General features: G+C 45.1%; 1 protein-coding gene across 3 annotated transcripts; it reads left to right on the top strand.

The window, feature by feature from the left end:
- Positions 1–3: 3 nt before the first annotated feature.
- Positions 4–9,610, top strand: Ankrd16 (ankyrin repeat domain 16). 3 transcript variants are annotated; one of them, XM_048461188.3, is made up of 7 exons: positions 4–476; positions 1,455–1,675; positions 3,522–3,564; positions 5,777–5,885; positions 6,446–6,607; positions 8,021–8,099; positions 8,989–9,610. In XM_048461188.3, exons 1-7 carry the CDS (start codon positions 163–165, stop codon positions 9,144–9,146), a joined length of 1,086 nt encoding a protein of 361 aa, XP_048317145.2. In that variant the 5' UTR covers positions 4–162; the 3' UTR covers positions 9,147–9,610. The 3 variants fall into 3 exon arrangements, with proteins under 3 accessions (XP_048317145.2, XP_048317147.1, XP_048317146.2); XM_048461189.3 differs by having other exon boundaries at positions 340–476; positions 1,367–1,675; XM_048461190.2 differs by lacking the exon at positions 8,021–8,099 and having other exon boundaries at positions 33–476.
- The last annotated feature ends 14,715 nt before the right edge of the window (positions 9,611–24,325 follow it).

Below are 24,325 nucleotides of genomic sequence, written 5' to 3' on the forward strand. Positions count from 1 at the left end.
AGCATCCGGCTGGGGGGGCGGAGCGTCTGGGAGAACGGTCACGTGGAGGAAGCGGAAGTCCTAGCCATCTCACCTTCGCCCAACCTATCGGCGCAGTGGTCTGTGTTTAGAAGGACTGGAGCACTATTTTCCCCATACTTTTGTCACGCCTGGTCTAGGGTGATGGCTTCGCCTGTGGATCCACGGCGCCTCTGCAGGCTGGTGCAAGAGGGCCAACTGCGCTCCCTGCAGGAAGAGTTGGAGGCGGCCGGAGGCTGCCTGGGGCCCGCTGGAGACACCCTTCTCCACTGTGCGGCCCGCCACGGGCATCAGAACATTCTGGCTTATCTAGTGGAGGCTTGGAGTATGGACATCGAGGCTGCCAACCGAGACTATAAGCGGCCTCTACACGAAGCTGCCTCTATGGGCCACCGGAACTGCGTGCGCTACCTCCTGGGCCGAGGGGCAGCCGTGGACTCCTTGAAGAAGGCGGACTGGTAAGTGCCCAGGGTCCAGAAAAGCTACATCGCCACTTCTCGAAGAATCGCAGGTTTTTGTGTAATTTTTAAGTGTGTCCACTTTTCCCAGCTTCTAAGTCTCACTCCAACCTTCCTCTCTTCGTAGGTTTGGCTCTTTCGTTAGGACAATTGTCCTAACTAATAAGACAAAAAGGACTTTTCCCGTTGAGAGAGTATAGAAGTGTAATCAACTAGTTAACGGATGAATTGTATTACTCATGCGCCCAGGATGTGTTCTTCTGGAGACATCTTGCTGAATTACTTGTTCACAAATGCATCATTTTTAATTGACATGCTGCAGTGGATAGCTTTCTGTTGCACATGCATTGGATTTGAGCTGCATGCAATTTCGTCACATCTAGCCTTGCAGAGCCACCAGCATGGTGATGATACTCTTCCACCACACAAATCAGTTTCATTTGTTGCTAGGTTGACGTGTGAGTGTGTGTGTGTGCTATGTCTGGTTCCTGGGAGCCTGTTACCTTTTTTTGGGTTCCTAACTTAATGAAGTACCTGCCTTCCAAGTTATTTCAAATCTGTCAAAGCATAGTGGGTGGAAAATATATCAGAGGTGGTGACGCCTCCTAGCATGCAGGAGCCCCTGAATTTGACCTCAGCACATCAAGGACAGGAAAGCACCATGTAATTAAAAGCACATCTCCGTCGATATTGTAAAATCATCCCACTATATCTTGAGGGTTACCTGTGGTTTTTATCAGTTCTCCGCTTGACTCACAAACAGTTTTTGCCTCTCAGATAGCCTGCTCCAATAGATACATATGAGTCAGTTTCCCCTTGTTATGTCTCCACAGTCCTCAGAGAAGCCAGAGGTTGACCATCTAAGCTGTTTTCCTGCCCCTCTCCCCCAGGTTTTCCATCTCTACCAAAGACATACATTCCCTGAAGGCCTGGCTTCTTCCAAATGCCTCAGCTCCTTTCCATCCTGGTTGACCTTAGGACTCCTCTGATGATGGCTTGTACAAGGAAGAACCTTGAAGTGATCCAGGTCCTTGTGGAACACGGTGCCAACCCACTCCTGAAGAACAAGGATGGCTGGAACAGTTTCCACATTGCCAGTCGAGAAGGCGACCCTGTGATCCTCCGGTACTTGCTCACGGTCTGCCCGGATGCTTGGAAAACAGAGAGCAAGATTAGAAGAACTCCTTTACATACTGCAGGTATAGCCTGCAATTGCTGCTTTCTGCCGTTGGCTTCACCCCAGCACTGCCTACACCTTCTAGTTCAAGTCATCTGCAAGGGGGAATGGAGGATTTGGAAAAACCAGAAACCTAGGCGTCAGAGCACCTTGGGATTTCTTGGCAGACCATAAGTTTGTAAAGTGATGGAGGCCTGGGCTCTCGGGTCACTGTGTTAGTTCAGCTTTCCTGTGTGTCTGTCTTACCCTTCCTGGTCAGTTAGCTGGCAGGCTGGTTCTGTTCCTTCCAAAGTCTGTGACCCTGGATAGAGAACTTGGTCTGTGTTTGAGCAAATGTCCTTCTTAGCTTTTCACAGTGGGGATGATACCATGCTGTAGAGTCTTGACAAAAAGCAAAATTAGCGTGGAGTGTGTGGATAATGGGCTCAAAAGTCTAAAACAAGAAAGTTGGAAAATAAGCCTGGCAGCATGGTGCACGCCTCTCTAGTTCTAGCACTCAGGAGGTTGAGGCAGCAGAAGCCATGTAAGTTTATGGCCTGCTGGGCAATGTTGAGAGACCTTATCTCAAGTCCCCCAATAACCCTCCCCACAAAGATAGAAATTTGGAAAATAATTCTTAGTCTAAGACGCAGTTCACTGAATTAGGATACTGAGCTTGTACTATCTCTAAAGATCAATGCCTGAGATATGATTCAGTCCATACTGTCTGGGAACAAGCACCCAGTTGTTCTCTGGCCATAGCTGGCACTTATGGACCAAGGAATCTTTCCTGAAACTTTTTGAGTAAGTAGGAAAGTCCGCCTAGTTCATAAAATACCTGGCTGGTTCCCATCACGCACACTCCCCAAAATATCGCCGGTCACCAATCTATCACTTACCTAAAATAAATGGAGGCCAGATAGAATCTTTTCTGTTGAGAATAGGTATCTTCAGTCGGAGGAGTAGATTTCTGAATAATTTCCATAGATTACTGTTAAATAGGTTACCTTCAAAATGTCTTTGCAGTTTCCTGGTGAGAGGCTACACCAGCCTTTGAAAATAACAGCACCAAGGTGGGGAGGTAGGCTTAAAACTGGAAGTTTGCCGTGAACGTGCTCTAAGGATGAAATGAAGTGCTTAAAGTGAAAAAATCATTCTTTGCCATTTATTTGCTTGGGTTTTCGGGGGGCGGGGGTAGAACAGATATATTACCTATATTAGGTTTTCCTTGTGTGAGAAGAGCAGGGCCAATGTAACTAAAGAGATGACTCAACAGCTAAGAACACTTGTTGATCTTCCAAAGTTCCCAGCACCCACATGGTGGCTCACAGCCATCTCTAGCTCTAGATCCCTATTTTCAAGGGATCCATCACCAGACATGCAAACCAAACAGTTATACACAGAAAATAGAATAAATAAATCTAAAGAAAAAAAATTAGCGCCAAGAGAAAGATGTTTGTCCAATGAGTTACCTCCCCAGCTGTCTTAGTTAGGGTTTCTACTGCTATGAAGAGACACCATGACCATGCAACTCTTATAAAGGAAAAACGCTTAATTGAGGACTTGCAGTTTAGTCCCTTATCATCATGGCAAGATGTGGTGCTGGCTCCATCTTGGTCTGAAGGCAGCAGGAAGTGGTCTGTGACACTGGGAGCAGCTTGAGCATAGAAGACCTCAAAGCCCACCCTCACAGTGACACACTTCCTCCAACAAGCCCACACACTTCCTAATAGTGCCACTCCCTTTGGGGCCATTTTCTTTCACACCACTACACCAGCCAAGAAAGTTTCACTACAAAGTTATACACTAAAGTTATACACTAAAAAGTTATATAGTAAAAAGTTCTGATTGAATGTCTCCATTCTTCCCCCCTCCCCCCCCCCCCGCAGCAATGCATGGCTGTTTTGAAGCAGTACAGGAGCTTCTTGCTAGGTAAGAACAACATGGTAAATTGGCGGAAAGTATTTCTTAGTTATAGAGCTCAGTGTCCACAAACTGAACAGGGCCACGTACCAATGGGCATTGCAAGGAATTCGGGGTTCCTGTAGGAGTGTGTGAGAGGAAGACCCAGTGTAAATTAGGAAAGACTGAAGAAATAAATGTCTCAGCACCAGCACAGCCAAAGCTGTGGGGACAACAGCGGCTGTGAGTAGGGACAACGGAGCTTTTTGCACCAAGAAAAAGAGTAGCACATTTGAGAGACAGGAAGTAGTTCGGGCTATGCTAAAGTCTAAATGGTAAACAATATGGATGCTGTAGACCATTGCATTCATTTTATGTATCTGAATGTTTTGCTTGCATGCATGTCTGTATACCCTATGCATGCCTGGTGCCTGTGGTGGCCAGAAGAGGATGTCAGAGGGAATCAAACCCAGGTCCCCTGGAAGAGCAACAAGTCCTCACCGCTGCTGAACTACCTCTCCAGGCTCCTTGTTGAAGGGTTTTTAAGCCAAGGGTCATAAGAAAAAAAGCACTGTTGAAGCATCACCTGGCTACAAAATATAAATGAGCCTGGAATGAGAGCAGGTTTCTGTGAAATGATCTCTTTGGTTGATGAAGTGAAACAGGAGAAACGATGGTATCTGGGCTGAAGAGATGAGTGTAGAGAGTGTGGTGGTTTGAATAAGAATGCTCCCATATATTTGAATGTTTAGTTACCATGGAGAGAGGGTTAGAAGTAATAGGAGGCGTGACCTTGTTGGAGGAAGTGTGCCACTGGGCATGGGCTTTGAGATTTCAAAAGCCTATGCCAGGCCTAGGATCTCTCTGCCTAGGGATCAGGATGTAACTCTTAGCTACAGTCCCAGTGCTTGCCTGAATGCCACCATACTCCCTATCGTGTTGATGATGAACTGAATCTCTGAAAGTGTAAGCAGGCCCTCAGTTAAATGCTTTCTTTCATAAAGAGTTCTCTTTGCAGCAGTAGAACAGTGACTAGGGGAAGAAGAAAGAGGTGGGTTGAGGGGTGTCTTTAAGAAGCTGAACAATAGGAATAGGGAGATAATTTGATGAAAATGACCTGAGAGAGTCTGGGGATGTAGCTCAGTGGGAGAATGCTTGCCTATAGCATTTTCAGGGCCTTGGGTTTCATCTCTAGCACCATAGAAAATAAAGGAGGAGCAAGGGAACATGACTTTCACAGTGTGGCACCTGCTGAGACACTGGACACCGGAAGAGGAGCAGGGTTGGGGCTGGAAGCATAAAAATTTCACTTTGGAACAAGTGGAGTAGGTGCACCTCGGTGAGAGATCAAAGCAGAGTTCAAGTGCGTAGAGACAAGATGGACCAGAAAGAAATGTGAAACTTTGCTGCATATGAATGGTGATGTGATGTAGACGTGGAAAAGATAATAGGTGAAAAGGAGCCGTGAACCCTGGGTCCTAAAAGCACGTGTCAAGCACTTGGAAGCACAGATGGGACATATTTGCTTTTCTGCAAATTTATAAAATACTCTTCACTGAAGCAACACTTTTCAGTAACCTTTGTGCGTTACGTCTGAGTAATGAAATAAACATAGCTCTTCTCTAGTGGCCTTCATAGGCTAATGAAAAAGACACTGTGCATAAATAATGCCACAAAACCCTAGAATTAAAAAGCTGCATGCTCTGGCACACATCTGTAATGCCAGTCCTCCAAAGACTGACGCAGGAGAAGCGTGAGTTCTGGACCATGACAGCCATCAAGCTGACTGATGACCAGTTGCCATGGAGAATGGGAGCAGGGGAAGGTGAGGTGAGGATCATGATAAGAAGAGAGTATTAGAGGGCTGTGTCAGTTGACCTGTGCATAGGGTGAAAGCAGCGACAGAGAGGAGCATATAGATGTTTTAAGTAGTCTGGCTGCAGAATTATATTTAGGTAATTGGTCAGGGGAGGAAAGAAGAAGCTATAGTAAGGGTGACTACAAAGCGTCCAAGCTTCATAAAGCTCAAGAAATACAGGCTCTGGCTGTCGTGATAGAGAAGGTTAAAAGGGGAAGATCCTGAAGATGCGGAACTCAGTTCAGGTGCTGAAGTGGTCATGGGAAAGAAAGCTCCAGATGGCCACTGTGTAAGGCACACAGCCTGCCTGCAAGCCACCCTGCCACCTTCTTGGGTTGGAAATGGTGAATATTCACGGTTGTATCATTTTGGATTTGACTCTAGGTGTCACTATGAGCCAGACTGTAGAGACAACTGTGGTGTCACACCCTTCATGGATGCAATTCAATGTGGCCATGTTAACATAGCCCTGCTGCTCCTTGAAAGACACCAGGTATGAAGTGGTTCTGCTTATTCCTTTAGTTCTTTCTTAGAAATGTTAGATCTGGGGATAAACAGTACATCATTATTCAGTCACTGCCTTCAAATCCTGCCTCCTCTGAGTTTCTCCATCTTTGACCTCTGTAAACATACATGCATAAGTATTCCCATCTCTAAAATTGTGACAAAATGTGATTTCTTCAGAAGGTCCCTAAAAGAATTTAATGATGCAGGGGTTGGAGCTCGAAGTAAAGTGCTTGTGTAGCATGCTCAGAATCTTGGACTTCAGCTAGGGAGGATCCAATAGTCCAACACACACAGAGCAGTTAGAAAATTAAGGATTCAGTACATATTGTCACTTAGATTGTAATAGCAACAAACCGTCCTGGCAGAGCTTACGACACGCTAGACAGGGCATTGACTCAGCTACATTTTAGTTCAGGCACTTTGAGAACAGAAGAAATTATGAGCTCTGCCCAGAAGAACCACACAGACAGCTGCACCAAAACTTGTGCAGGCCTGGGAACCCAGCTTCCTCCGCTTTTTACATCGCCCCTCTTTCCTGTCTACTAGGCTTGCCCTTCAGCGGAAGATAGCCTGGGGGCCCAGGCTCTACACCGAGCAGCAGTCACTGGGCAGGATGAAGCCATCCGGTTCCTGGTGTCTGGTCTTGGCATTGATGTAGATGTGAGAGCAAAGTCAACCCAGCTCACAGCACTTCTTTATGCAGCCAAGGTCAGTTGCTTCTCCTGGCAGCATTTCTTCCCTTGGCCTGGTTTGCTCCAATGACAGACAGCTCTGCAGTCTTGGCATCTTCGATCCATCTATATTCTATCTTCTTGAGATGTTTGTGATTCTGAATCTTTTAATTTCCTTAAATAGAAACATGGCATTTTTGGTTTCTAGGCAAAAATGGAGAGAGGAGTATTTTTAGTTCTATATAATACTTGGGTTTTATGTACCCCGTCCCACCCTGATTTTCAGGAATGTTATTTAAACCCGTGAAGATGCTGAAGGGTGATGGAGGCCTTTTCAGTTGTCTCTTAAGTGTTTAAAAGCGAACTATGGAACTCACTTTAGTACAGTAAAGTTAATTGTTTTATATTATAAATAAATAAGTAAGGGGCTGGAGAGATAACGCAATGTTATGTGTGCTGGGTGCAGCTCACAGTTGTTTGTGACTCCAGCTCCAGGAGATCTGACTGATTTCCCCTTCTGGCCTCAGCAGGCACCTGCATACATGTGTTCACACACACACATGAAGATTAAATGATTTGCTAAAAATTAACAAATGAACAAAGACTCATTATATGAAATTTGTAGTTCTTATATTGAAATGAGAATTTAAAATCTCTTTAACTAACACAAAGAAATTGCATCTACTAGTCTCTCCAATGTATAAAACATTAAAGATGTCCATAAATATTTCACTAAATAAAAAGCTATTTTAGGAGCCTTGCTTATTATACATTGTTTAGAAGCTACGTGCCTTTATCTGGTTTTCTAGAAGCAAGAGTACATGTTTTCTGACCAACGATCCCCACCACACTCCCCCAGAATACAAGGAATATAGATTCACGAATGGACTGAGGGCCCAGTCCACGAATATTTCCCCCATAAAAAGACTGAATCTGAAATCTTTTTGTTTTTTTAACTTTATGTATTTTTATTTCATGTTTATTGGTGTTTTGCCTGCATGTATGTCTTATGTACGAGGGTCAGATGCCCTGGAACTAGAGTCACAGACAGCTGTGAGCTGCCATGTGGGTACTGGGTATTGAACCTGGGTCCCCTAGGAAGAACAGCCAGTGCTCTTAACCACTGAGCCATTCTTACAATTCCCCTCAGCAAACAAAGAGTTTGTATGCTTGGGAAATTTGGGGATTTTTTAAGATCCATATAATCCACAAGGTTTACTGCTGACCTTGATGGAACTCTAATCATATTATCCATCCTGATAACTGAATGCTACAAATATTTAACAATTCGTGTGAGAATCATGGCTGATATAAATTGTCCTTAAAACAAGAAGCTTCCGTATTTGCGGTTGGCTGCATCAGGAAGAGATTCCAGTGTGCACTGGAGATTGTTTTTAAAGGGTTGTTTTTGCCCTCATCACAGCAGTAATGAGTTTATTTCCACACTCAGGAAGGACAGACAAGCACCGTTCAAACGCTATTATCCCTGCGTGCCGACATCAACTCTAAAGATGAAAGAAATCGCTCAGGTACGGAATCCTAATGACTCGGGTACTTTTTAGTTGAAAGCATTGATGTAGACTGAACGCCTCAGTGGTGGGCTCTTACCTAATGTGCATGCTGCCCTACATGCAATCCCTAGCCCTGAAAGCCAAACACTCTTCCTTAAAATAACCTTTTCTTTGTAAAAGCTGTTGGAGCTACTGACATCATGGTTTTTGGTTTAGCTTTTTTGTTGTTATTAAAATTTTACTTACATATATATTTTTTATGTGTATTGGTGTTTTGCCTTTATGTGTGTAAGCACCATGTGCATCCCTGGTGCTTATGGAGGTTGGATCCCCTTGAACTAGATTTACAGAGACTGTGAGCCTCCTTGTGGATGCTGGGAATTGGACCTGGGTCTTTGGAAGAACAGCCAGTGCTTTTAACTGCTCAGCCCTGCCTCCAGTCCCTTTTTTGTAGACCTGGCTGTCCTTAGACTCACAGAGATCCACGTCCCTCTGCTTGCCGAATGCTGGCATTAAAGGTGTGTGCCAGCACACCTTGCCGGTTTATTTTCTTTAGAAATATTTTCGCCCAAGTTAGGTTTAAATTGTGATCCAATATAGGCCATCATGGGTTGGTTATGAAAGTGTAAAATCTGTATAACTGGGTATCAGGCAAGATGGCTTAGTGGGTGAGAGCTCATGTAGCCAAGCCTGGTGATCTGTGTTGTATCCCCCAGGATCCATATAGTGAAAGAGAGCCAACTTCTGCACGGTGCCCTCTGACCTCCCTCTCCACATGCACTGTGACAAATGAACAAACACACACATTCACGCTCTAAGTAACTGCAAGCTCTGCATAACTGAATAATCCAGTGGGTTCTGAATGCAGTGCATGTTCTCAGCATGGACCGTTGTTGTCTCCCTTTAGCCCTGCATCTGGCCTGTGCAGGTCAGCATGTGGCTTGCACCAAGTTCCTGCTGCAGTCAGGACTGAAGGACTCTGCAGACCTAACAGGTACCCTGGCCCAGCAGCTCACAAAGAATATAGATATCCTTTGGAACTTTGACCACACTGTGAAGTCATAAGGATGTTTGAAGAAGGAGGCAATAAAGTTCATGGGAACTGACATCCTGCATTTTCAATTAGACAAGCGAGTGAGTTATTTCTCAGCCAGTGTTTTCTTCTCCTTCTGCCTTCCCGCCATGTTCCTCTGCTGGAAGACTTGCCAGATGACCAAGACTCTGGATTCCTGGCATGTTGTATGGTCTTGAAGGCAGCCATTTATTTTTTCCTTTTTAAACTATACTGGGCATTGGAACCAGAGCCTTGCAAATGCTCACTAAGCCAGCTCTGTGCTGCTGTGCTCGAGTGTCAGCCCCATACTTTGGTTTCTCTACCCTTCAAGTAGAATGAGATTAAATACTGAGTTCTGGGAATTCCTGGGACATATATAATGTGAATGAATGTAATATATATCCTTCTTTAAGTGTATGAAAATGTAATAAAACTTGAAATATGAATTGCTGTTTACTCAAGCTGTAAAACATAATTGGCGTATTTAATTTTTTTCCTTCGCGGGTTTTATGTGGTCATTTAGTTTCACAGCCGGGGATGGTGTGCACACATCACCCACAATGTTTCCAGGGAATTGACAGGCACCTTTTTATGTTCTCATTACTGCTGGTTGGGCTTTCTTTTTTTTTAATGCATGTGGACATTTTGCCTGCATGTATTTCTGTGTGCCACATACATGCCCGATGCCTTCCCAAGCCAAAAGAGGCTGTCAGACCCTCTAGGAATAGCGTTACAGATAGTTGTGAGACTCCATGTGGATGCACTGAGCTGAACCATCTCTCCAGTCCCAGCTATAAGATTTTAATCTTCAAGGGTTTTTGTTTCAGTCATGAGCAAGATTTAATCCTCATTAGTTTAGTATAGTCCAGCAGGCACTGTTACACACCTGCCTCACTCCAGAATTGTGCTTGCCTTAGCAAATAGCAAAGATTTCCAGCTCCTCTTAATGATTCTCTTATGGCGTTCATACATCCCTGTTTCTAACCACCAAATAAATGTCCCTGTAGAAGCACAATCCTGTCTTGTAATCTCGCCACATACACTACACATATGCTCATCTGAGATGGGATCGCCGTGCTCCCTTGCGTCAGCGATCCCTTTGTTTCAGTACCTTTTGGGCCTGAAGATGATCCTGGTGTGTGACATTCCATGCATGCATGTTGGGGCAGAATATCCGCCTTAGCACACACACAAAACATTCTGTTATTTCGCGTTCATAGTCTCTCCCCCTCTCCCCACTCTTCCCCTCCTCAGATTTGTAACTTTTCTAAGCTCTAAGTGCGGAGACTGGAGACCTGAGCTGTAATGCCTGGCTTCTCTTGTTTGCTACTCTGAACACACAATTCCCGAGTGTCACGTTGCTTCTGCCCTTCCTGGTGCTAGATTCCATAAGCCTTGACGACTACAGTCACTGCTAAAGTGACCCAGCAGCCAGAGATGACCGACAGTGATTATCACATCATTAATTGTAGCAAAGAAAGCAGTAATAATATGTGATAACAATACACTTTTGCTGTAATACTCTATTAGAAATGGCTAATAGCAATGCAAATGATAGTAATTATTCCCTCCTAATTATAGTTGCTTACTTTATTTCCTTTGGGTCTCTCCCTAAGAGTTACCTTCTCAGGCTTCCCTACCTAAAATTATTCCTTTCTTCAGCACTTAATACTTCCCTCTCTGTGATGGTTAGCTTTAATTGTTTGCTTAGGTGTTAACAGAACCCAGAGTCACCTTTAAAGGGAGTCTGGATGATTGATTGTTCTCATTAGGATGGCAGGGGATATTTCAATAAGGAATTGTCTTAAAAGTAAGTTAATTGATACGGGAAGAGCCAGTCCACTGTGGGCAGCACCATTCCCTTTGGAGGGGGTGGTGTCCTAAATTGTATGAGAGGGGAGAATTGAACAGAGCATAAACAAGCCGTTAAGTGGGCACAATGTGTTCTTTCTCTCTGCTTTTAATTCTGGGTTTGAGCTGATAGCTGTTTAAAGTTCCTTCCTTGACTGTAATCTGGAATTTGTGAGCAAAAATAAACTTTTCTCCTGTGTTACATGAAGGCTGGCTTGCTGGGGTTTCTGTCCCATCCAGTACCCCACAGCCGGCAAGTCCCAAAGAAAATCACAGAGTCTACATTAGGGTATAAACTGATTGGCCTTCTTACATCTTATGGTAACCCATAATTCTTGTCTGTGTTAGCCATGTGGCTCGGTACCTTTCCCAGCAGGGCAGGTTACATCTTGCTTCTCTGTGGTCTGGGCAGGAATGGAGGAATGGGCTTCCTCCTTCCTAGCCTTCTCCTATTCTCATTGCCCCGCCTCTACTTCCTGTCTTGTTGACCCACCTATACTTCCTGCCTGGCCAATCAGCGTTTTATTAAAATACATGATTGACAGAATACAGATAATTCTCCCGCACCACTCCTGAGTTGCTTTTTGTCAGAATATTTAATCATAGCAACAAAACAAAACTAGGAAGAACCCCCTACCTTGTTTTTTCTTCTTAGTGTTTATTGCTAGCAACTATATCATTTAATTTGAGTAACTTTTCTCATTGTCTCTATCCTCCATTGATGTTAATGACCTTAGGTCAGGACTGAGGCCCAGAGCAGCCCTGGTGCAGAGTAAGTCTATTATAGTACGCTAGTGAATGTGTGGTAGTAGTGACTTGTATTTATGGTGCTTACTGTGTGCTAGCTGTTGTGCCAAACAGCTTGCCTGTGTTGACTAGTTTTGTTCTCTGGTTTTTATACTTTATAGACCATTATTACTCCGTCTCAAGCAGCCTTTTTCATACACACTCCCTTGGAGAGTCTACATTTGGAACCTGCCCCAAATTCCAGCTTCATTGCTGCTCCTCTGTGCAGAGCGCTCTCTATTATCTGGGATTTCCCAAATGCCAGGTTAAGTAATCCTTTGTTAAAGACAGGGTCTCACTATGTAGTGTAGCTCTGGCTGTCCTGGCACTCACTCTGTAGACCAGGCTGGTCTCCAACTCACAGATTCTCCTGCTGCCTCCTAGGTGCTGGGATTAAAGTTGTGCAGTGCCGGCCACCACCACCTGGCTATGTATTCTCCCCTGTTTTTTGGACTCTTGTACCTATGATCACTTCCAGTTTGTTGTTTTTCTTCTCTTTTCTTTCCCCCAGTCACCTTTTCTTTCTTCCTTCTTTCCTTCCTTCCTTCCCTTTTCTTTTTTTCTCTCTTCAAAGATAGGATCTCTGTGTATACCCTGGCCTTGAATCTGTGATCTTCCTGCCTTCACCTTCTGAGTGTCGGGATTGAAGGCATGTGCTATACCATGCCTTGCTTCTGAGGTTTCCTCTGTTCAGGCTTGTAGGCAGAGACTGCTCATTTATTCCTGGCTGCCAAGACCCGAAATAATCTCACAGAAACTATATTAATTGCAATGCTGCTTGGCCAATAATTCTAGCATATTCCTACCTAACTCTTACATCTTGAATTAACCCATTTTACCACAAGGCTCATGGTTTACCGGTAAAGTTTCCAGGCATCTGTCTCCTTGACTTTGCCTTCTTTCTCCCAGCACTGAGTTTTGTTTTCCTGCCTAGCTCTGTTCTGTCCTTCCATAGGCCAAAGCAACTTTATTCCTTAATCAATAAAGCAACACACATACAGAAGGGCTTCCCACATCACGGACAGTTCTCGGCCTCCTTTGTGCACTTCTCTTCTTGGGTCTGCCTGTTGAATACTAGTGTACCCAGTTTCACTCCCAGCTCACTCCTTTTTATTCTTCATTTACTACTGAAGTAATCGCATTTGATTCTCTGGCTTTACCTATAGTGGCAGCCACTGCCACTCTGTCTAACCTTATTTTCAACTGCCCGCTGAACATATTTTGCATGGCTTTATTAAGGCTGTCTTACAAACTATTCCAAACTTCTCCATACCCTGCTCACCTCTGTCTTATACTTGCTGCCTAGTCGAGGGCTTCTCAATACACCAGGCCAGTCACGCTGGAAACCTGAGGCCACTTGTAACTAACTCCCTTCTGGAGAAACCCTGGTGTGCTCCAGCTGTTAGATAGCTCTGTCTCCTCGGGCTCTCGTGGATACGCTCCTCTGACCACCTGTGCGGCAGCCTTGCGATTACTACTCCTACTTCTACCTGCCTTCCCAAGTCTGCCCTTCATGTAGCTGCCAGAGAGCTCTCCCTGATTCAGATAAGGACACTGATTGCCAATGGCAGCTCCTTGTCCTTCCAGAGACTAGAGACTTTGTTAAGAGGTCCCTTCTTGCAGCATGTAACTGTTACTATTGATTGTCACCTTGCAAGGATCTCGAATCACCTGAGACACAGCTCTGGGCCTGTCTGTGAGGGAAATTCTAGATTCTGCTAATTGATGTAGACAGCTCAATAGCTGGGCTGAAGGAGAAGGAGAAAGTGAGAAATGGGCGGAGCAGCAGCACTCCTCTCTGCTTTGACCGAGGATGGAGTATGACTAACTATTCGCCTCCAGTTCCTACTGCCGTGCTTTTCCTGCCTTGATGGTCTGTACCCTCGAACTGAAAGCCTAAACAAGCCTTGCCCTCCTTAGCTCGGTTTCATCAGGCATTTTGTTACAGCAACAAGAGTAATTAATACACTGGTGACTCCAATCCTAGAGAACCTAGACAACAATGAGGACCCTCAGAGAGACATACATGGATCTAATCTACATGGGAAGTAGAAAAAGACAAGATCTCCTGAGTAAATTGGGAGCACGGGCACCATGGGAGAGGGTTGAAGGGGAGGGGAGAGTTAGGGAGGGAAGCAGAGAAAAATGTGGAGCTACCGGGCAGTGGTGGCGTATGCCTTTAATCCCAACACTCGGGAGGCAGAGGCAGGTGGATCTCTGTGAGTTCAAGGCCAGCCTGGTCTACAACAGCTAGTTCCAGGACAGGCTCCAAAAGCTACAGTGAAACCCTGTCTCGAAAAACAAAAAAAAAAAAAAAAAAAAGAGAGAGAAAAGAAAAGAAAACAAAAAAGAAAAATGTGGAGCTCAATGCTCGATAAAAATCAATTAAAAAATACATTGATGACACAAGATCTTATTACAGAGCTGAGGCTATGATGTGTAGTCCAGTCTGGCCTCAAGTTTGTGATCCTCTGCTTCACCCTCTTGAGTGCTGGCATTACGGTCAGAGCCACTTTGCCTAGCTGACGAGGGCTTCTGACCCTTCCCTTAAGACCTGTTCCCACAAGGGCTGTCTGTCGGTCTGGAGAGCAAACTCTCTTTGTGTTAAGCACATCTTAATTCAGCTCAATCAGGATAGAGCTGTCAGGGATAGAAATGGATAAAAACTGCAATCACTTGAAAACTGCTAGATTTAAAATATGACATCCCGTACAAAAGGAATTCTATGAGACAGTAGTTACAAAACAGGATGAAAGTGGGCCTCGAAATGGGAAAGGTATAGAACTCTGGCTTAAGAAATGAGAAGCTTGCGAAGAGAGGCAGGAAGTGAAAGGAAGAGGAAGAGAGAGGAGGCTGCATTTAATCAACCCTGAACTGTTCCTGTTCGCCAGCAGGTGGCAGGCCAGAAAAATGCGTCTTATTCTCGCAGACCTTAAGACACAGAAAAGGATAAAGGAGGAAACCCAAATCATCAGAAATTCCACTGCTCGGTTTATATAGTCCCTCTTTTCTTAAATACTCCTTTTATTTATTGTTACGGGTGTATGGAGTGCACATCCAGGCACGCATGAGTGGCAGCCTGAGATCAGCTCTGAGGAACCACGTTTTCTCCTTCGGTGGTGGGATGCAGGGATCTGACTCAGTTCCTCAGGCTTCTAGGGTGTGTAGCTTGCTTTCCTGACACTGTGAGAAATACCATGACCAAAGCAAGTTGAAGAGGAAAGGATTTATTTCACCCTAACTTTATCTTTCCCTCTTTGAGGAAAACCAAAGCCAGAGCTCAAGGCAGGAGCATGACGCAGAAACCATGGTGCTTCGCTACTTGCTCCGAGGCGTACATGCAGCTACGCCCTGAGCCCACCTGCCTCAGGATGGCATCACCTGCAGTGGGCCGGACCCTCTTACATCAATTAGCAGTCAATTAGTGATCAGTAAAATGTTCCTACATCTATGATCACAGGTCCATCGGATCTGACCAGTTCTTCAGTTGAGGTCGCTTTTGTTCCCAGGTGACTCTAGGTTTGCATCAAGTTGACAGCTGAAGGTAACTGTCACACGCCAAGAGCTTAAACCACTGAGGCATCTCACAGGCACAGTAGCCCACTCTTCTTCTCTTTTTTTCTTTTCGTATTTATTTTTTATTTGTTTGTTTGTTTTTTGGGACAGGGTTTCTCTGTGTAACAGCCCTGACTGTCCTGGAACTTACTTTATAGACTAGGCTGGCCTCGAACTCACAGAGATCTGCCTGCCTCTGCTTCCCTGGGATTAAAGGCATGTGCCACCACTACATGGCTTATTCTTCTCTTTCTGTCAAAGTGAATGTGGTTGAGACAATGCAGTATATGTATTTTGTCCCTAATTTTATATTAAGAAGATTGTATACTCTGCTTTTAAGTCTGTCAAGTACTTCATCTTGGTATTGTCTGTATTAATTATTTTATATAAACTTTCATTTGTTTGTTTTTGCTGCACTGAGGGTCAAACTCAGGGCCTTGGACATACTAGGCAACCACTCTATCACTGAGATACGTCTTGAGTGTTGGTCAAGACAGGGTAATCAAAAAACTTGTCAGATTCCAGTGACAAAATGAATTGGAGACAAGAAAAAGTCTGCTAGATTTGATCACCAGCAGGGTAGAGGCTGGGTGAATGGCTGAGATACAATGAAGCCACAGAGGGCTTGAGCACACCTGAACTTCTTTGGATATGGTGAGTGATAAGGAAGAAAGAAATGGGCTGGAGAGATGACTCGGGGGTAGGAACGCTGGATGCTATTCCAGAGGATCCTAGTTCAACTCCAACCACCCACATGGTGGTTCACAACCATCTGTAACTCCAGTTCTAGGAGATCTTATTCCCTCTCTGGCCTCTGCTGGCGTCAAACACACATGTGATACACAGACATATGTACAGACAAAGCATTTATACGCATAACAATTTTTTTAATTTAATTTTTTTTAAATACTGAGCAAGGATCTAAGTTACTGTTAAGAATATTTGTCTATCCCAGGTAGTACCCTGGGTTTGCTTTTCACGCTGCAAACAAATAAATAATGAAATGGTTGAAGTTTTTTCGAAGAGCACAGTGTGTTTATCAACAGAGGAAAACATGAACAATGAGAAAATTAAGCTGAAGGGAACAAAGACCTTAGCAAGTCAGAAGAAACAAGGTCAGGAAAGCTCAGTGTGTCAAACGTGGAAGTATTTTCTCCTTAGAGGCATTGGAAAGGAAAGGAAGGCCTGGAGAAGAGGAGAAAGTGTAAAGCAGAATGGATAACCATAGCTACGTCAGTGTCTTGGGAGATGGGAGGCAGGTGGGTAGGGGTGGAGGTTGGGGCAACTAGTGATGCCTGTGTTACATTTTCTACAATGCTGAAGAAGGTGACTTTACCTTCTATAGTCTGTATACTTTGAAAAGTTGCTTTCAGCCAGGCCTGGGAACACAGGCTGAGGCCAAAGCCTGCCAGGGTCACCGAGTCAGCATTCAAGGCCTTGAGGATACAGTGTGTGCCGGGTCAGCCTGGGTAACTTAGACTCCACGTGCTGGTTAGCTTAATGAACAACTTGATGGGATTTAGACTTCCGTGGTCATGTATGAAGGTGTTGGCAGGCAGGTTCGGCTAAGGAGGGAAGACCCTCCAAGAATGTGGATGGCACCACCTTATGGGCAGGGGTCCTGAACTGAAGAAAAGGGAGACAGCTAAGAGAGCATCTTCATCCCTGATAGCAGATGCAGTGTGCTCAGCCTGCATCCTGGTCTGGTCATCACACCTCTCCAGCAACCATACCGTATTCTTCATGGTTGTGACTCCTAAAATGTGAGCCCAAGTAGACCCTTCTTTAAGTATTGTCCAGTAATTCTCCACAGCAATGAGAATAACTAATACATCCTATCTCATTTCTTTCTCTTTTTTTTTTTTGATTTTTGTTTGTGTTTATTGTTGTTCTTTTTTATTTTTTTCAAGAAAGGATTTCTCTGTGTAGTCCTGGCCTATCTCAATTTTTTCAAATAATGAAAGGCAAAAAATAAAATAAAAACAGTGTACTAATGCTGGGCAGTGGTGATGCAAGCTTTTAGTCCCAGCTCTCAGGAGGAGCACTCTGAGATCAAGGCCAGCCTGGTCTAGCTCGAATTCCAGGACAGCCAGGGATACACAGAGAAAGTCTGTCTCGAGGGAGGAAAAAAAAAAAAAAAGAATATTCCTGGGGACAGAGTACTTGCTTATGTTATGGTGTAGAGAACATAGATTCCATTTCCACCTTTCAACTCCCAAAACAGCATTGCTTTCATAACCCAGAAACAGGTCTGAGGTCAAGATCCAATTGTAAAAGGTGATTTAACTTTTTACCGCAAAGAAAATAAGATAAAGGTGAGAGGACTGGCCTCCTGCTTCAGCAGGGACAGCAAGGGCCAGTAAGGATTGGATGGTGTATATAGCTGCCTGTCACTCAGCAATTACAGGCTCCTAATTCCTTTCTCCCATCCTGAGAAAGGTAATTGACTTAATAACAGGGCTGCCCCTGGGCATTCCTGAGAAAAACAGAGGGGAGTAATTACTCTTATCAGTTCCCAGCTTCTGCCTCTGCAGCAGCCTGGGAATCACTGCAGGCGTCTTGACAGCAATGCTTGCTGGGAGCTCTCCTTTCCTCTGCTCTTTAAGAAGTATTGAATCAATGTTTCAAAAAACAGCAATGGTGATTCAGTTTGATACAGAGTTTTTACTGATTCAGAGATTTTTTCCCCCCCAGTTTTGCAGCTTAGCCACCAGTCTGAGCTCTGGATTTAAACCACAGCTTCTTCCTGTGCTAACTGTGTGACCTTGAAAGAGACACTCCACCTCTCTAAGCCTCGGCTTCCTTGAGAATAATTGGTCTCAGCACTCAGGAGGGGCTCCATTTCTGAGCTAGCCTGTGCTACATAACAAGACCCTCCACAAACTACATACATATAAACATGCCTGCCATACGGACTGAAGGAGATCATCATGGTTCACTTAATCAACAAGACCTGAATACTTTATTTATTTATTTATTTGGAAATGGGGAGGGGACAGGTATCTCTCTACAGAGTCTAGACTGTCCTATCGTGGAGCTCACTATGTAGACCTGCTGGCCTTGAACTCACAGTGATCCTCTTGCCTTTGCTTCCTGAGTGCTCAGATTAAAGGCGTGGACCTCCACACTTGGTCACTTTAGTCTGTGCCAGGCACACTCAGTACCACACAACCTAGAAAAGCATTTCTGGTTGTTTTGGATTTTTCTTGCACTGCTGGGGATCAAACGTTGGAAGGCAAGATCTCTACCGGCGAGCTGTGACCCCACTCCCACAGCATGTGTGTGTGTGCGTGTGTCCATGTGTACAAGTGTGTGTGTAAGTGGAGGTCCAAGTGACATGTGTGCTATGGTGAAAATCAGAAGTCGTCTTGTAGGGGAGTCTATTTTTCCTTCCATCATGTAGGACCCAGAGACTGAACTCGGGCTGTCAAGCTTGGCAGTAAGTGCCCTTACCTGGTGAGACATCCAAGTGGCCCACTGTGTGGCCGTCAAGCTTCTGGAATCAGCCTGACCCCCTTTCCCCAGAGCCAGGGTTACAGGAGTTGATCACTTTGTCCAACCTTTACATGTGTTTTGGGACTTCAAACTCAGGTTACAATGCCTTTCCCCCATAAAAACTTTTTTTAAAACATAGACTCTCATAGATTTTCCCAGATGGGCCATAAACTTGGTGATCCTAACCATCTCAGCTATCCCAATAGCTAGGAATACAGGCCTATGCAGTAGGCCTGGATCTAGATAAACATTTTAGACTCACTGTAGTGGGGAGACAGCCTGTTAACCAAAAGCTTGTGAAATCCGGAGTATATGAGATAGTCAAAGTCCTAGGAAGAATTTAAAATAGTGAGGGGGACCTGAAGGGTAAATTCGTCAGCAGACAGAGGCAGCAGTGCCAGCCTAGGTCCCCAGGAGGCTGTGGTTTTGCTGCGTTAGAGGACAGGGCAGGAAGCCAGTGTGGCAGAAATGAGTAAGAAGGCGAAGAGAAGTAGGAGATGAGGGCAGAGCTAGTCACAGAGGTCCCCGGGGACCATCTTCTCTAGCGAGATGGAGGAAGCCAAGGGGTTCTTCCTGAGCAACAGACTGATTCAGTCTGACCTGATTTTTAGCAGGGTGGTCTGAGCATCGGGCGGAAGGCCATGCAATAACTCTTGAGAGACAGGATAGTAGTGTGGACCCTGGTGATGGGTGGAGGATCAGAAGTTCTCTGAGATGCCTTAAACTGGCTGTTGGATGTGGGAAGCGGGGATAGAAAACTTCATTTTCAATTGGACAGACAGGAAGGCAGAACTCCCAATCACTGGGTCAGGGAAGACTGGGGTGAGGGCGGTGAGTGTGGACATGTATCTAATGTTCAGTGCCCCATATATGTCCGAGTGGAGGAGTCGAACAGGCAGCTAGAGAGAAGGGGAGCCCTGGGATGGCCTGGGTGGAAGGGCAGCACACAGGTGGCAAGGAATGATGCCGTTACGTAAAGAGAAGCAGCCCCAGAACTGAGCCCTGGGTACCACAGGACACAGACTGGAAAATTAGCAAGAACTAGCAGAGACCTAGCAGCAGGGAGTCAGCAGTCAACTAGAAGGTGGAACTGGCTTTGTTCTAAGTATAGGAAGTGTCCAGTGAGACCAGTGCTATGCAGATCAGTGAGTGGTAGGCTGAGGCCCACTGGTCTCCCAGCGCTCAGACCTGGTGGGAAGGGGGAATCCCCTGAGCAAAGATTGTGATTGGAACAACTTCAGGAAAGGACGGTAGGGGCTGAGCAGATGACTTAGGATAGGGGTCTGAGAAATCCCAGTTAATCCTGAGGGGAAAACAGGCTACTGACATTGGGCACAGCCATGCCAAGGATTCCATAGCCTTCGAACCATAGAAAAATGGCAAGACACCCACCCACCCACCCACAAGAATGAGTCTCAAAGAAATGCCAAAGCCTTCAGGGTGGGGGGTGAGCATGAATGTTGATAATGTGTACAGGAAAATGTCCACCATAGCTTTCTCTTCCAAGATGTTTACAGCCTGAAGATTGTTTCCCTACAGAGATGAGTTAAACCTGTCCCCTTGATCCAGCTGTGCACCATAAACCAGTGCTACCTCCTTGTTCAGCTGTATGTAATAAATAACCCCGCCTCTCGGTTCAACCCTGTTTAATAAACAGGCTGCATTTCCAAGGTGCTGAGGTTTCCGTATCTGAGAACCCAGGCCACCAGACCCCATCTTTTCTGTCCCTGTGTTGTGCCCCAGTCTGGTTCAAGTCCTTGGAGCTATGCTAGATGGGGATGTCCAAGAAGTACGAATGTTTGTTCTGGAAGCAAGACGTTCAAATCTCCAGCACCTACATAATATCCAAGTATGCCTATGACCTAGCACTGCAGTGGGAGGGGGAGGAGGTAGGCAGATCCCAGGAGCTGACCTAGCAGCAATGGTGGGCTTCAGGTTCAGTGAGAGACCACTGACTGCTCTTCCAGAGATTCTAGTTCAATTCCCAACACCTACGTGACAGCTCACAAATGTCTGTAACTCCAGTTCCAGGAGATCTGATAGCCTCATACAGGCATACATGCAGGCAAAACACCAATGCACATAAAATTAAATAAATCATTTTAAAAAATATACAATCACACTCACAGGCATGAACACTTGGGTGCACGTGCACACGCACGCACACACACACACAAATGGAAAGAAGATCTGGAGCCAATAAATAAATAAGCAACTCTGCAGGCATTTTTTTTTTAATAGAGAAACTTACATTCACAGTTTGAATGACGAGAAAAAGGATCCACCGAAGTGTAAATGTGTTGAAAACTAAGAGATACCATGGTGGTGGGGTGAGATCTCCAAGGAGAACAGGATCTGCATGCATGAAGCACCTGGACTTGTTCAATATAGATTCTAATTTGAGGGCCCTAATTTCCAACAAGTTCCCAAGAGATGCCATCACACTTGTGGACTGTTCCATAGTCTATGCTTGGAGTAGCTCGCTGACACAGGAGGAAAATTAATGTCAGCATCAACAAATCCTGCCCAGCAATAAGAGGAGGAAACAGTAGAGCCTGGGGAAGTGCACTGGAAGAAAGAGGAGGGGTCTTCTGGTTGCTTCTTTTTTCTCAGCAACAAACAGATTGAGAACCCAATGTGAACAGATGAGGGAAAGATGTGTTAGCAGAGCGGAAGCATGACCAGAGGTTTGCAGATTCACACTGGAGGCCTATCAGGCCTGGAAAGAGTCTAGAACTTGTATTTCTTTTTCTATTTGTTTATTTCATTTATCTAGGGGTGTGTGTGCGTGTGTGTGTGTGTGTGTGTGTGTGTGTGTGTGTGTGTGTGTGTGTGTAAGTAGGTGCAAATGCATGTGGATGTCCACAGAAGCCAGGAAAGAGGAAAAGATTCCCTGGAGCTGGAGATACAAGCAATTGTGAGTCACCCAGTGCTGGGACTGGGAACTGAGCTCAGGGCCCTCTGGAATAACAGCAAGTGCTCTTCACCACTGAGCCATCTCTCCAGCCCCTTTCTTCTTTTTCAACAACTTTCCTGAGCAAGCCTGATAAACCAAAAACCACACACACCTACTGTACATAGGTTAATGAGCTTGGATGTATGCATACCCAAACGAAGTCATCCCCCCATCAAAGGTAATAAGCCTCCAAATGTCTTTTGAGTATTTGCTTGTTATTCATTCTTTGATTCATTTGTATTTATTTTGTTTTCTTTATTTGGAACCCTTGCTCATGCTGGGCAAGACCACTGCTATGGAATTACACCCCTAACCCTGCTGTTTTTATCTGGTTGAGTTTTGTGTGTGTGGTATGAACATTCAGTTTGAGATTATTACCCCCTCGTTTCACACACTGGTGCATGGCACAGTGTTCTTAACTGTGGGAACTCTGCCGTATGCAGGTCTCAGGAACATATGTCACACAACTGGACCTTTGTCAGCTCCCCCTTTACTCTGGGATTACATCATTCCACTGGGAATGTCCATGTCCTTCCTCCAAGTTCCCTGGCTGTGCTGACATGAATGTTCCCAGCAGGTAGCCCACATTTTCAAAACCAATGGGACTGGGGAATGTGGCTACATCTCAAGGATTGTCAGAAGTTCACTCTCCTGAGTTCTCCCTCATGGGAATCTCTAGCTCTGCCTTCCAAATATGGAAGTACATGAGGCCCCCACATCTACCTGGCAATCATCTGGGTACTTGGGATCCAAACTCTGATTTTCACACTTGCTTGGCAAGTACTTCAGCCACTGAACCAGCTCCTCATTTTTAACTCTACTCAGTATGGTTCCCTGACTCAGATGTGCCCCAGTTTATCTGAACTGTTGCCATTTGTGAACACCAAGAATGCCTGTGGGAGTCTTAGAGATAGAGTGAACACATCTTTGTGTGGGCTGAACAACGGGAGGACAATCCTGGAAGCCGACCAGAGCTGTTTTTAAGGATCAGCTACTGGTACCTTTTAGTTAGCAGAAACAACAAACATTCCAACCGCAAGCAGAGGGAGCTTTGCCGCAGGCCCTAGGTGGGACGCACAGTCACTGAGAGGGCTGAGAGCAGATCTACATTGAACTTTGAGCGACTTCAAAAGTCATGTTGCAGGTCTCAGGAAGAACTGTTGCCTTTTCAGTCAGGAAAACCCTTCCTCAGCTGGGGAGCTGGCTGCCTTGACTCCTGACTTCAGAAGTATGTTTTCTGTGCTCCATTAGGAAAAATGGAGTAATCAGGAAATCTCCATGGAAAAAGCAGTTACTTTCATGACAGTATTTGCTAGTCAAAGCTCAGAAACATGGCTTCCTCGTCTGTCTTCTGAAGCTCAGTGTCCTTTACGGTGTTCTGGCATCTGTAGTATGTTATACAGTGAACAGGAGGTTGGAGTGGACTGCCTCACATCCACCACACTGTGTGAGTGTTCCAGTGTCCCTTCCTAAACCTACAGTGTGTAAGAGTGATCCCTCCACACGACTGCCAAGAGTAATATCTACTTACTTGATAAGATAACTCACTGTTTTGCTTCCTTTGTTTGTGTGTTTCGAGACAGGGTTTCTCTGCAGTCATGACGGTCCTGGAATTCACTCTGTAGACCAGGCTGGCCTCAAACTCAGAGATTGGCCTGCCCTTCTGCTTTCTGAGTTCTGGGATTAAAGGTGTGCAGTACCACTGCCCAGCTTGAGTTTTGCATTTTTTTTAAACTTTGAATCAGATAGAAGGTTTTTAACTTGGCTTATTGGTCATATTTCATTTTCCTCTTTTTCATCTGTACTGGTATGACTAAGTAACAGACTGCCTCAAAACTCAACAGATTATAACATAAGTCTACAAGTCATCTAGGTGGGTTGCTGAACTGGGTGTAACTCAGTAGATCTCAGATGGACTGAGTTGGGTGTCCTTGGTCAGCTGGGGTCCAGTGGATCTCAGATGGACTGAGTTGGGTGTCCTTGGTCAGCTGGGGTCCAGTGGATCTCAGATGGACTGATTCAGGCGTCCTTGGTCAGCTGGGGTTAGGATGGTGTTGGCTGGACATGTCTGCTCCTTAGAAACTCTTCCTCTGTCAAGCTTGGCTACACTTGTGTTCATGACATTGGCAAAGACTCAACACAGAAAGGAGAGATTCAAACACTTTTTCTGTTCTGATGTTTGTGTAAATTCCATTGGCCAAAGCAAACCATGGGCCATGTCCATGATCAGTATAGGAGACACATCCCAATCAAAAACCAAACAAATAAAAAACAACCACCAAAGAAAAGGAATATAAATAGTTCTTTAAAAAATTCTTAGAAGAGCATCAAACTTTATGCCTATAATTTAGTACTAAGGAGGTAGAGGCGGGAGGATTACTGTAAATCCAAGGTCATACTACTAGTCTTTATCAGGAATTCCAGGACAACAACATACTTATAATCTCAGCATTTGAGAGGCAGAGGCAGAGGCAGGAGGATGGCTACAAATCTGAGGCCAACCTAGGCTATAGGGTCACCCAGACCCTGTCTCAAGCAAAACAAAGC

The sequence above is a fragment of the Myodes glareolus genome, chromosome 14 (assembly GCF_982192425.1).
Source record: "Myodes glareolus chromosome 14, mMyoGla1.1, whole genome shotgun sequence".
In the NCBI taxonomy this organism is placed as follows: Eukaryota; Metazoa; Chordata; class Mammalia; order Rodentia; family Cricetidae; genus Myodes; species Myodes glareolus.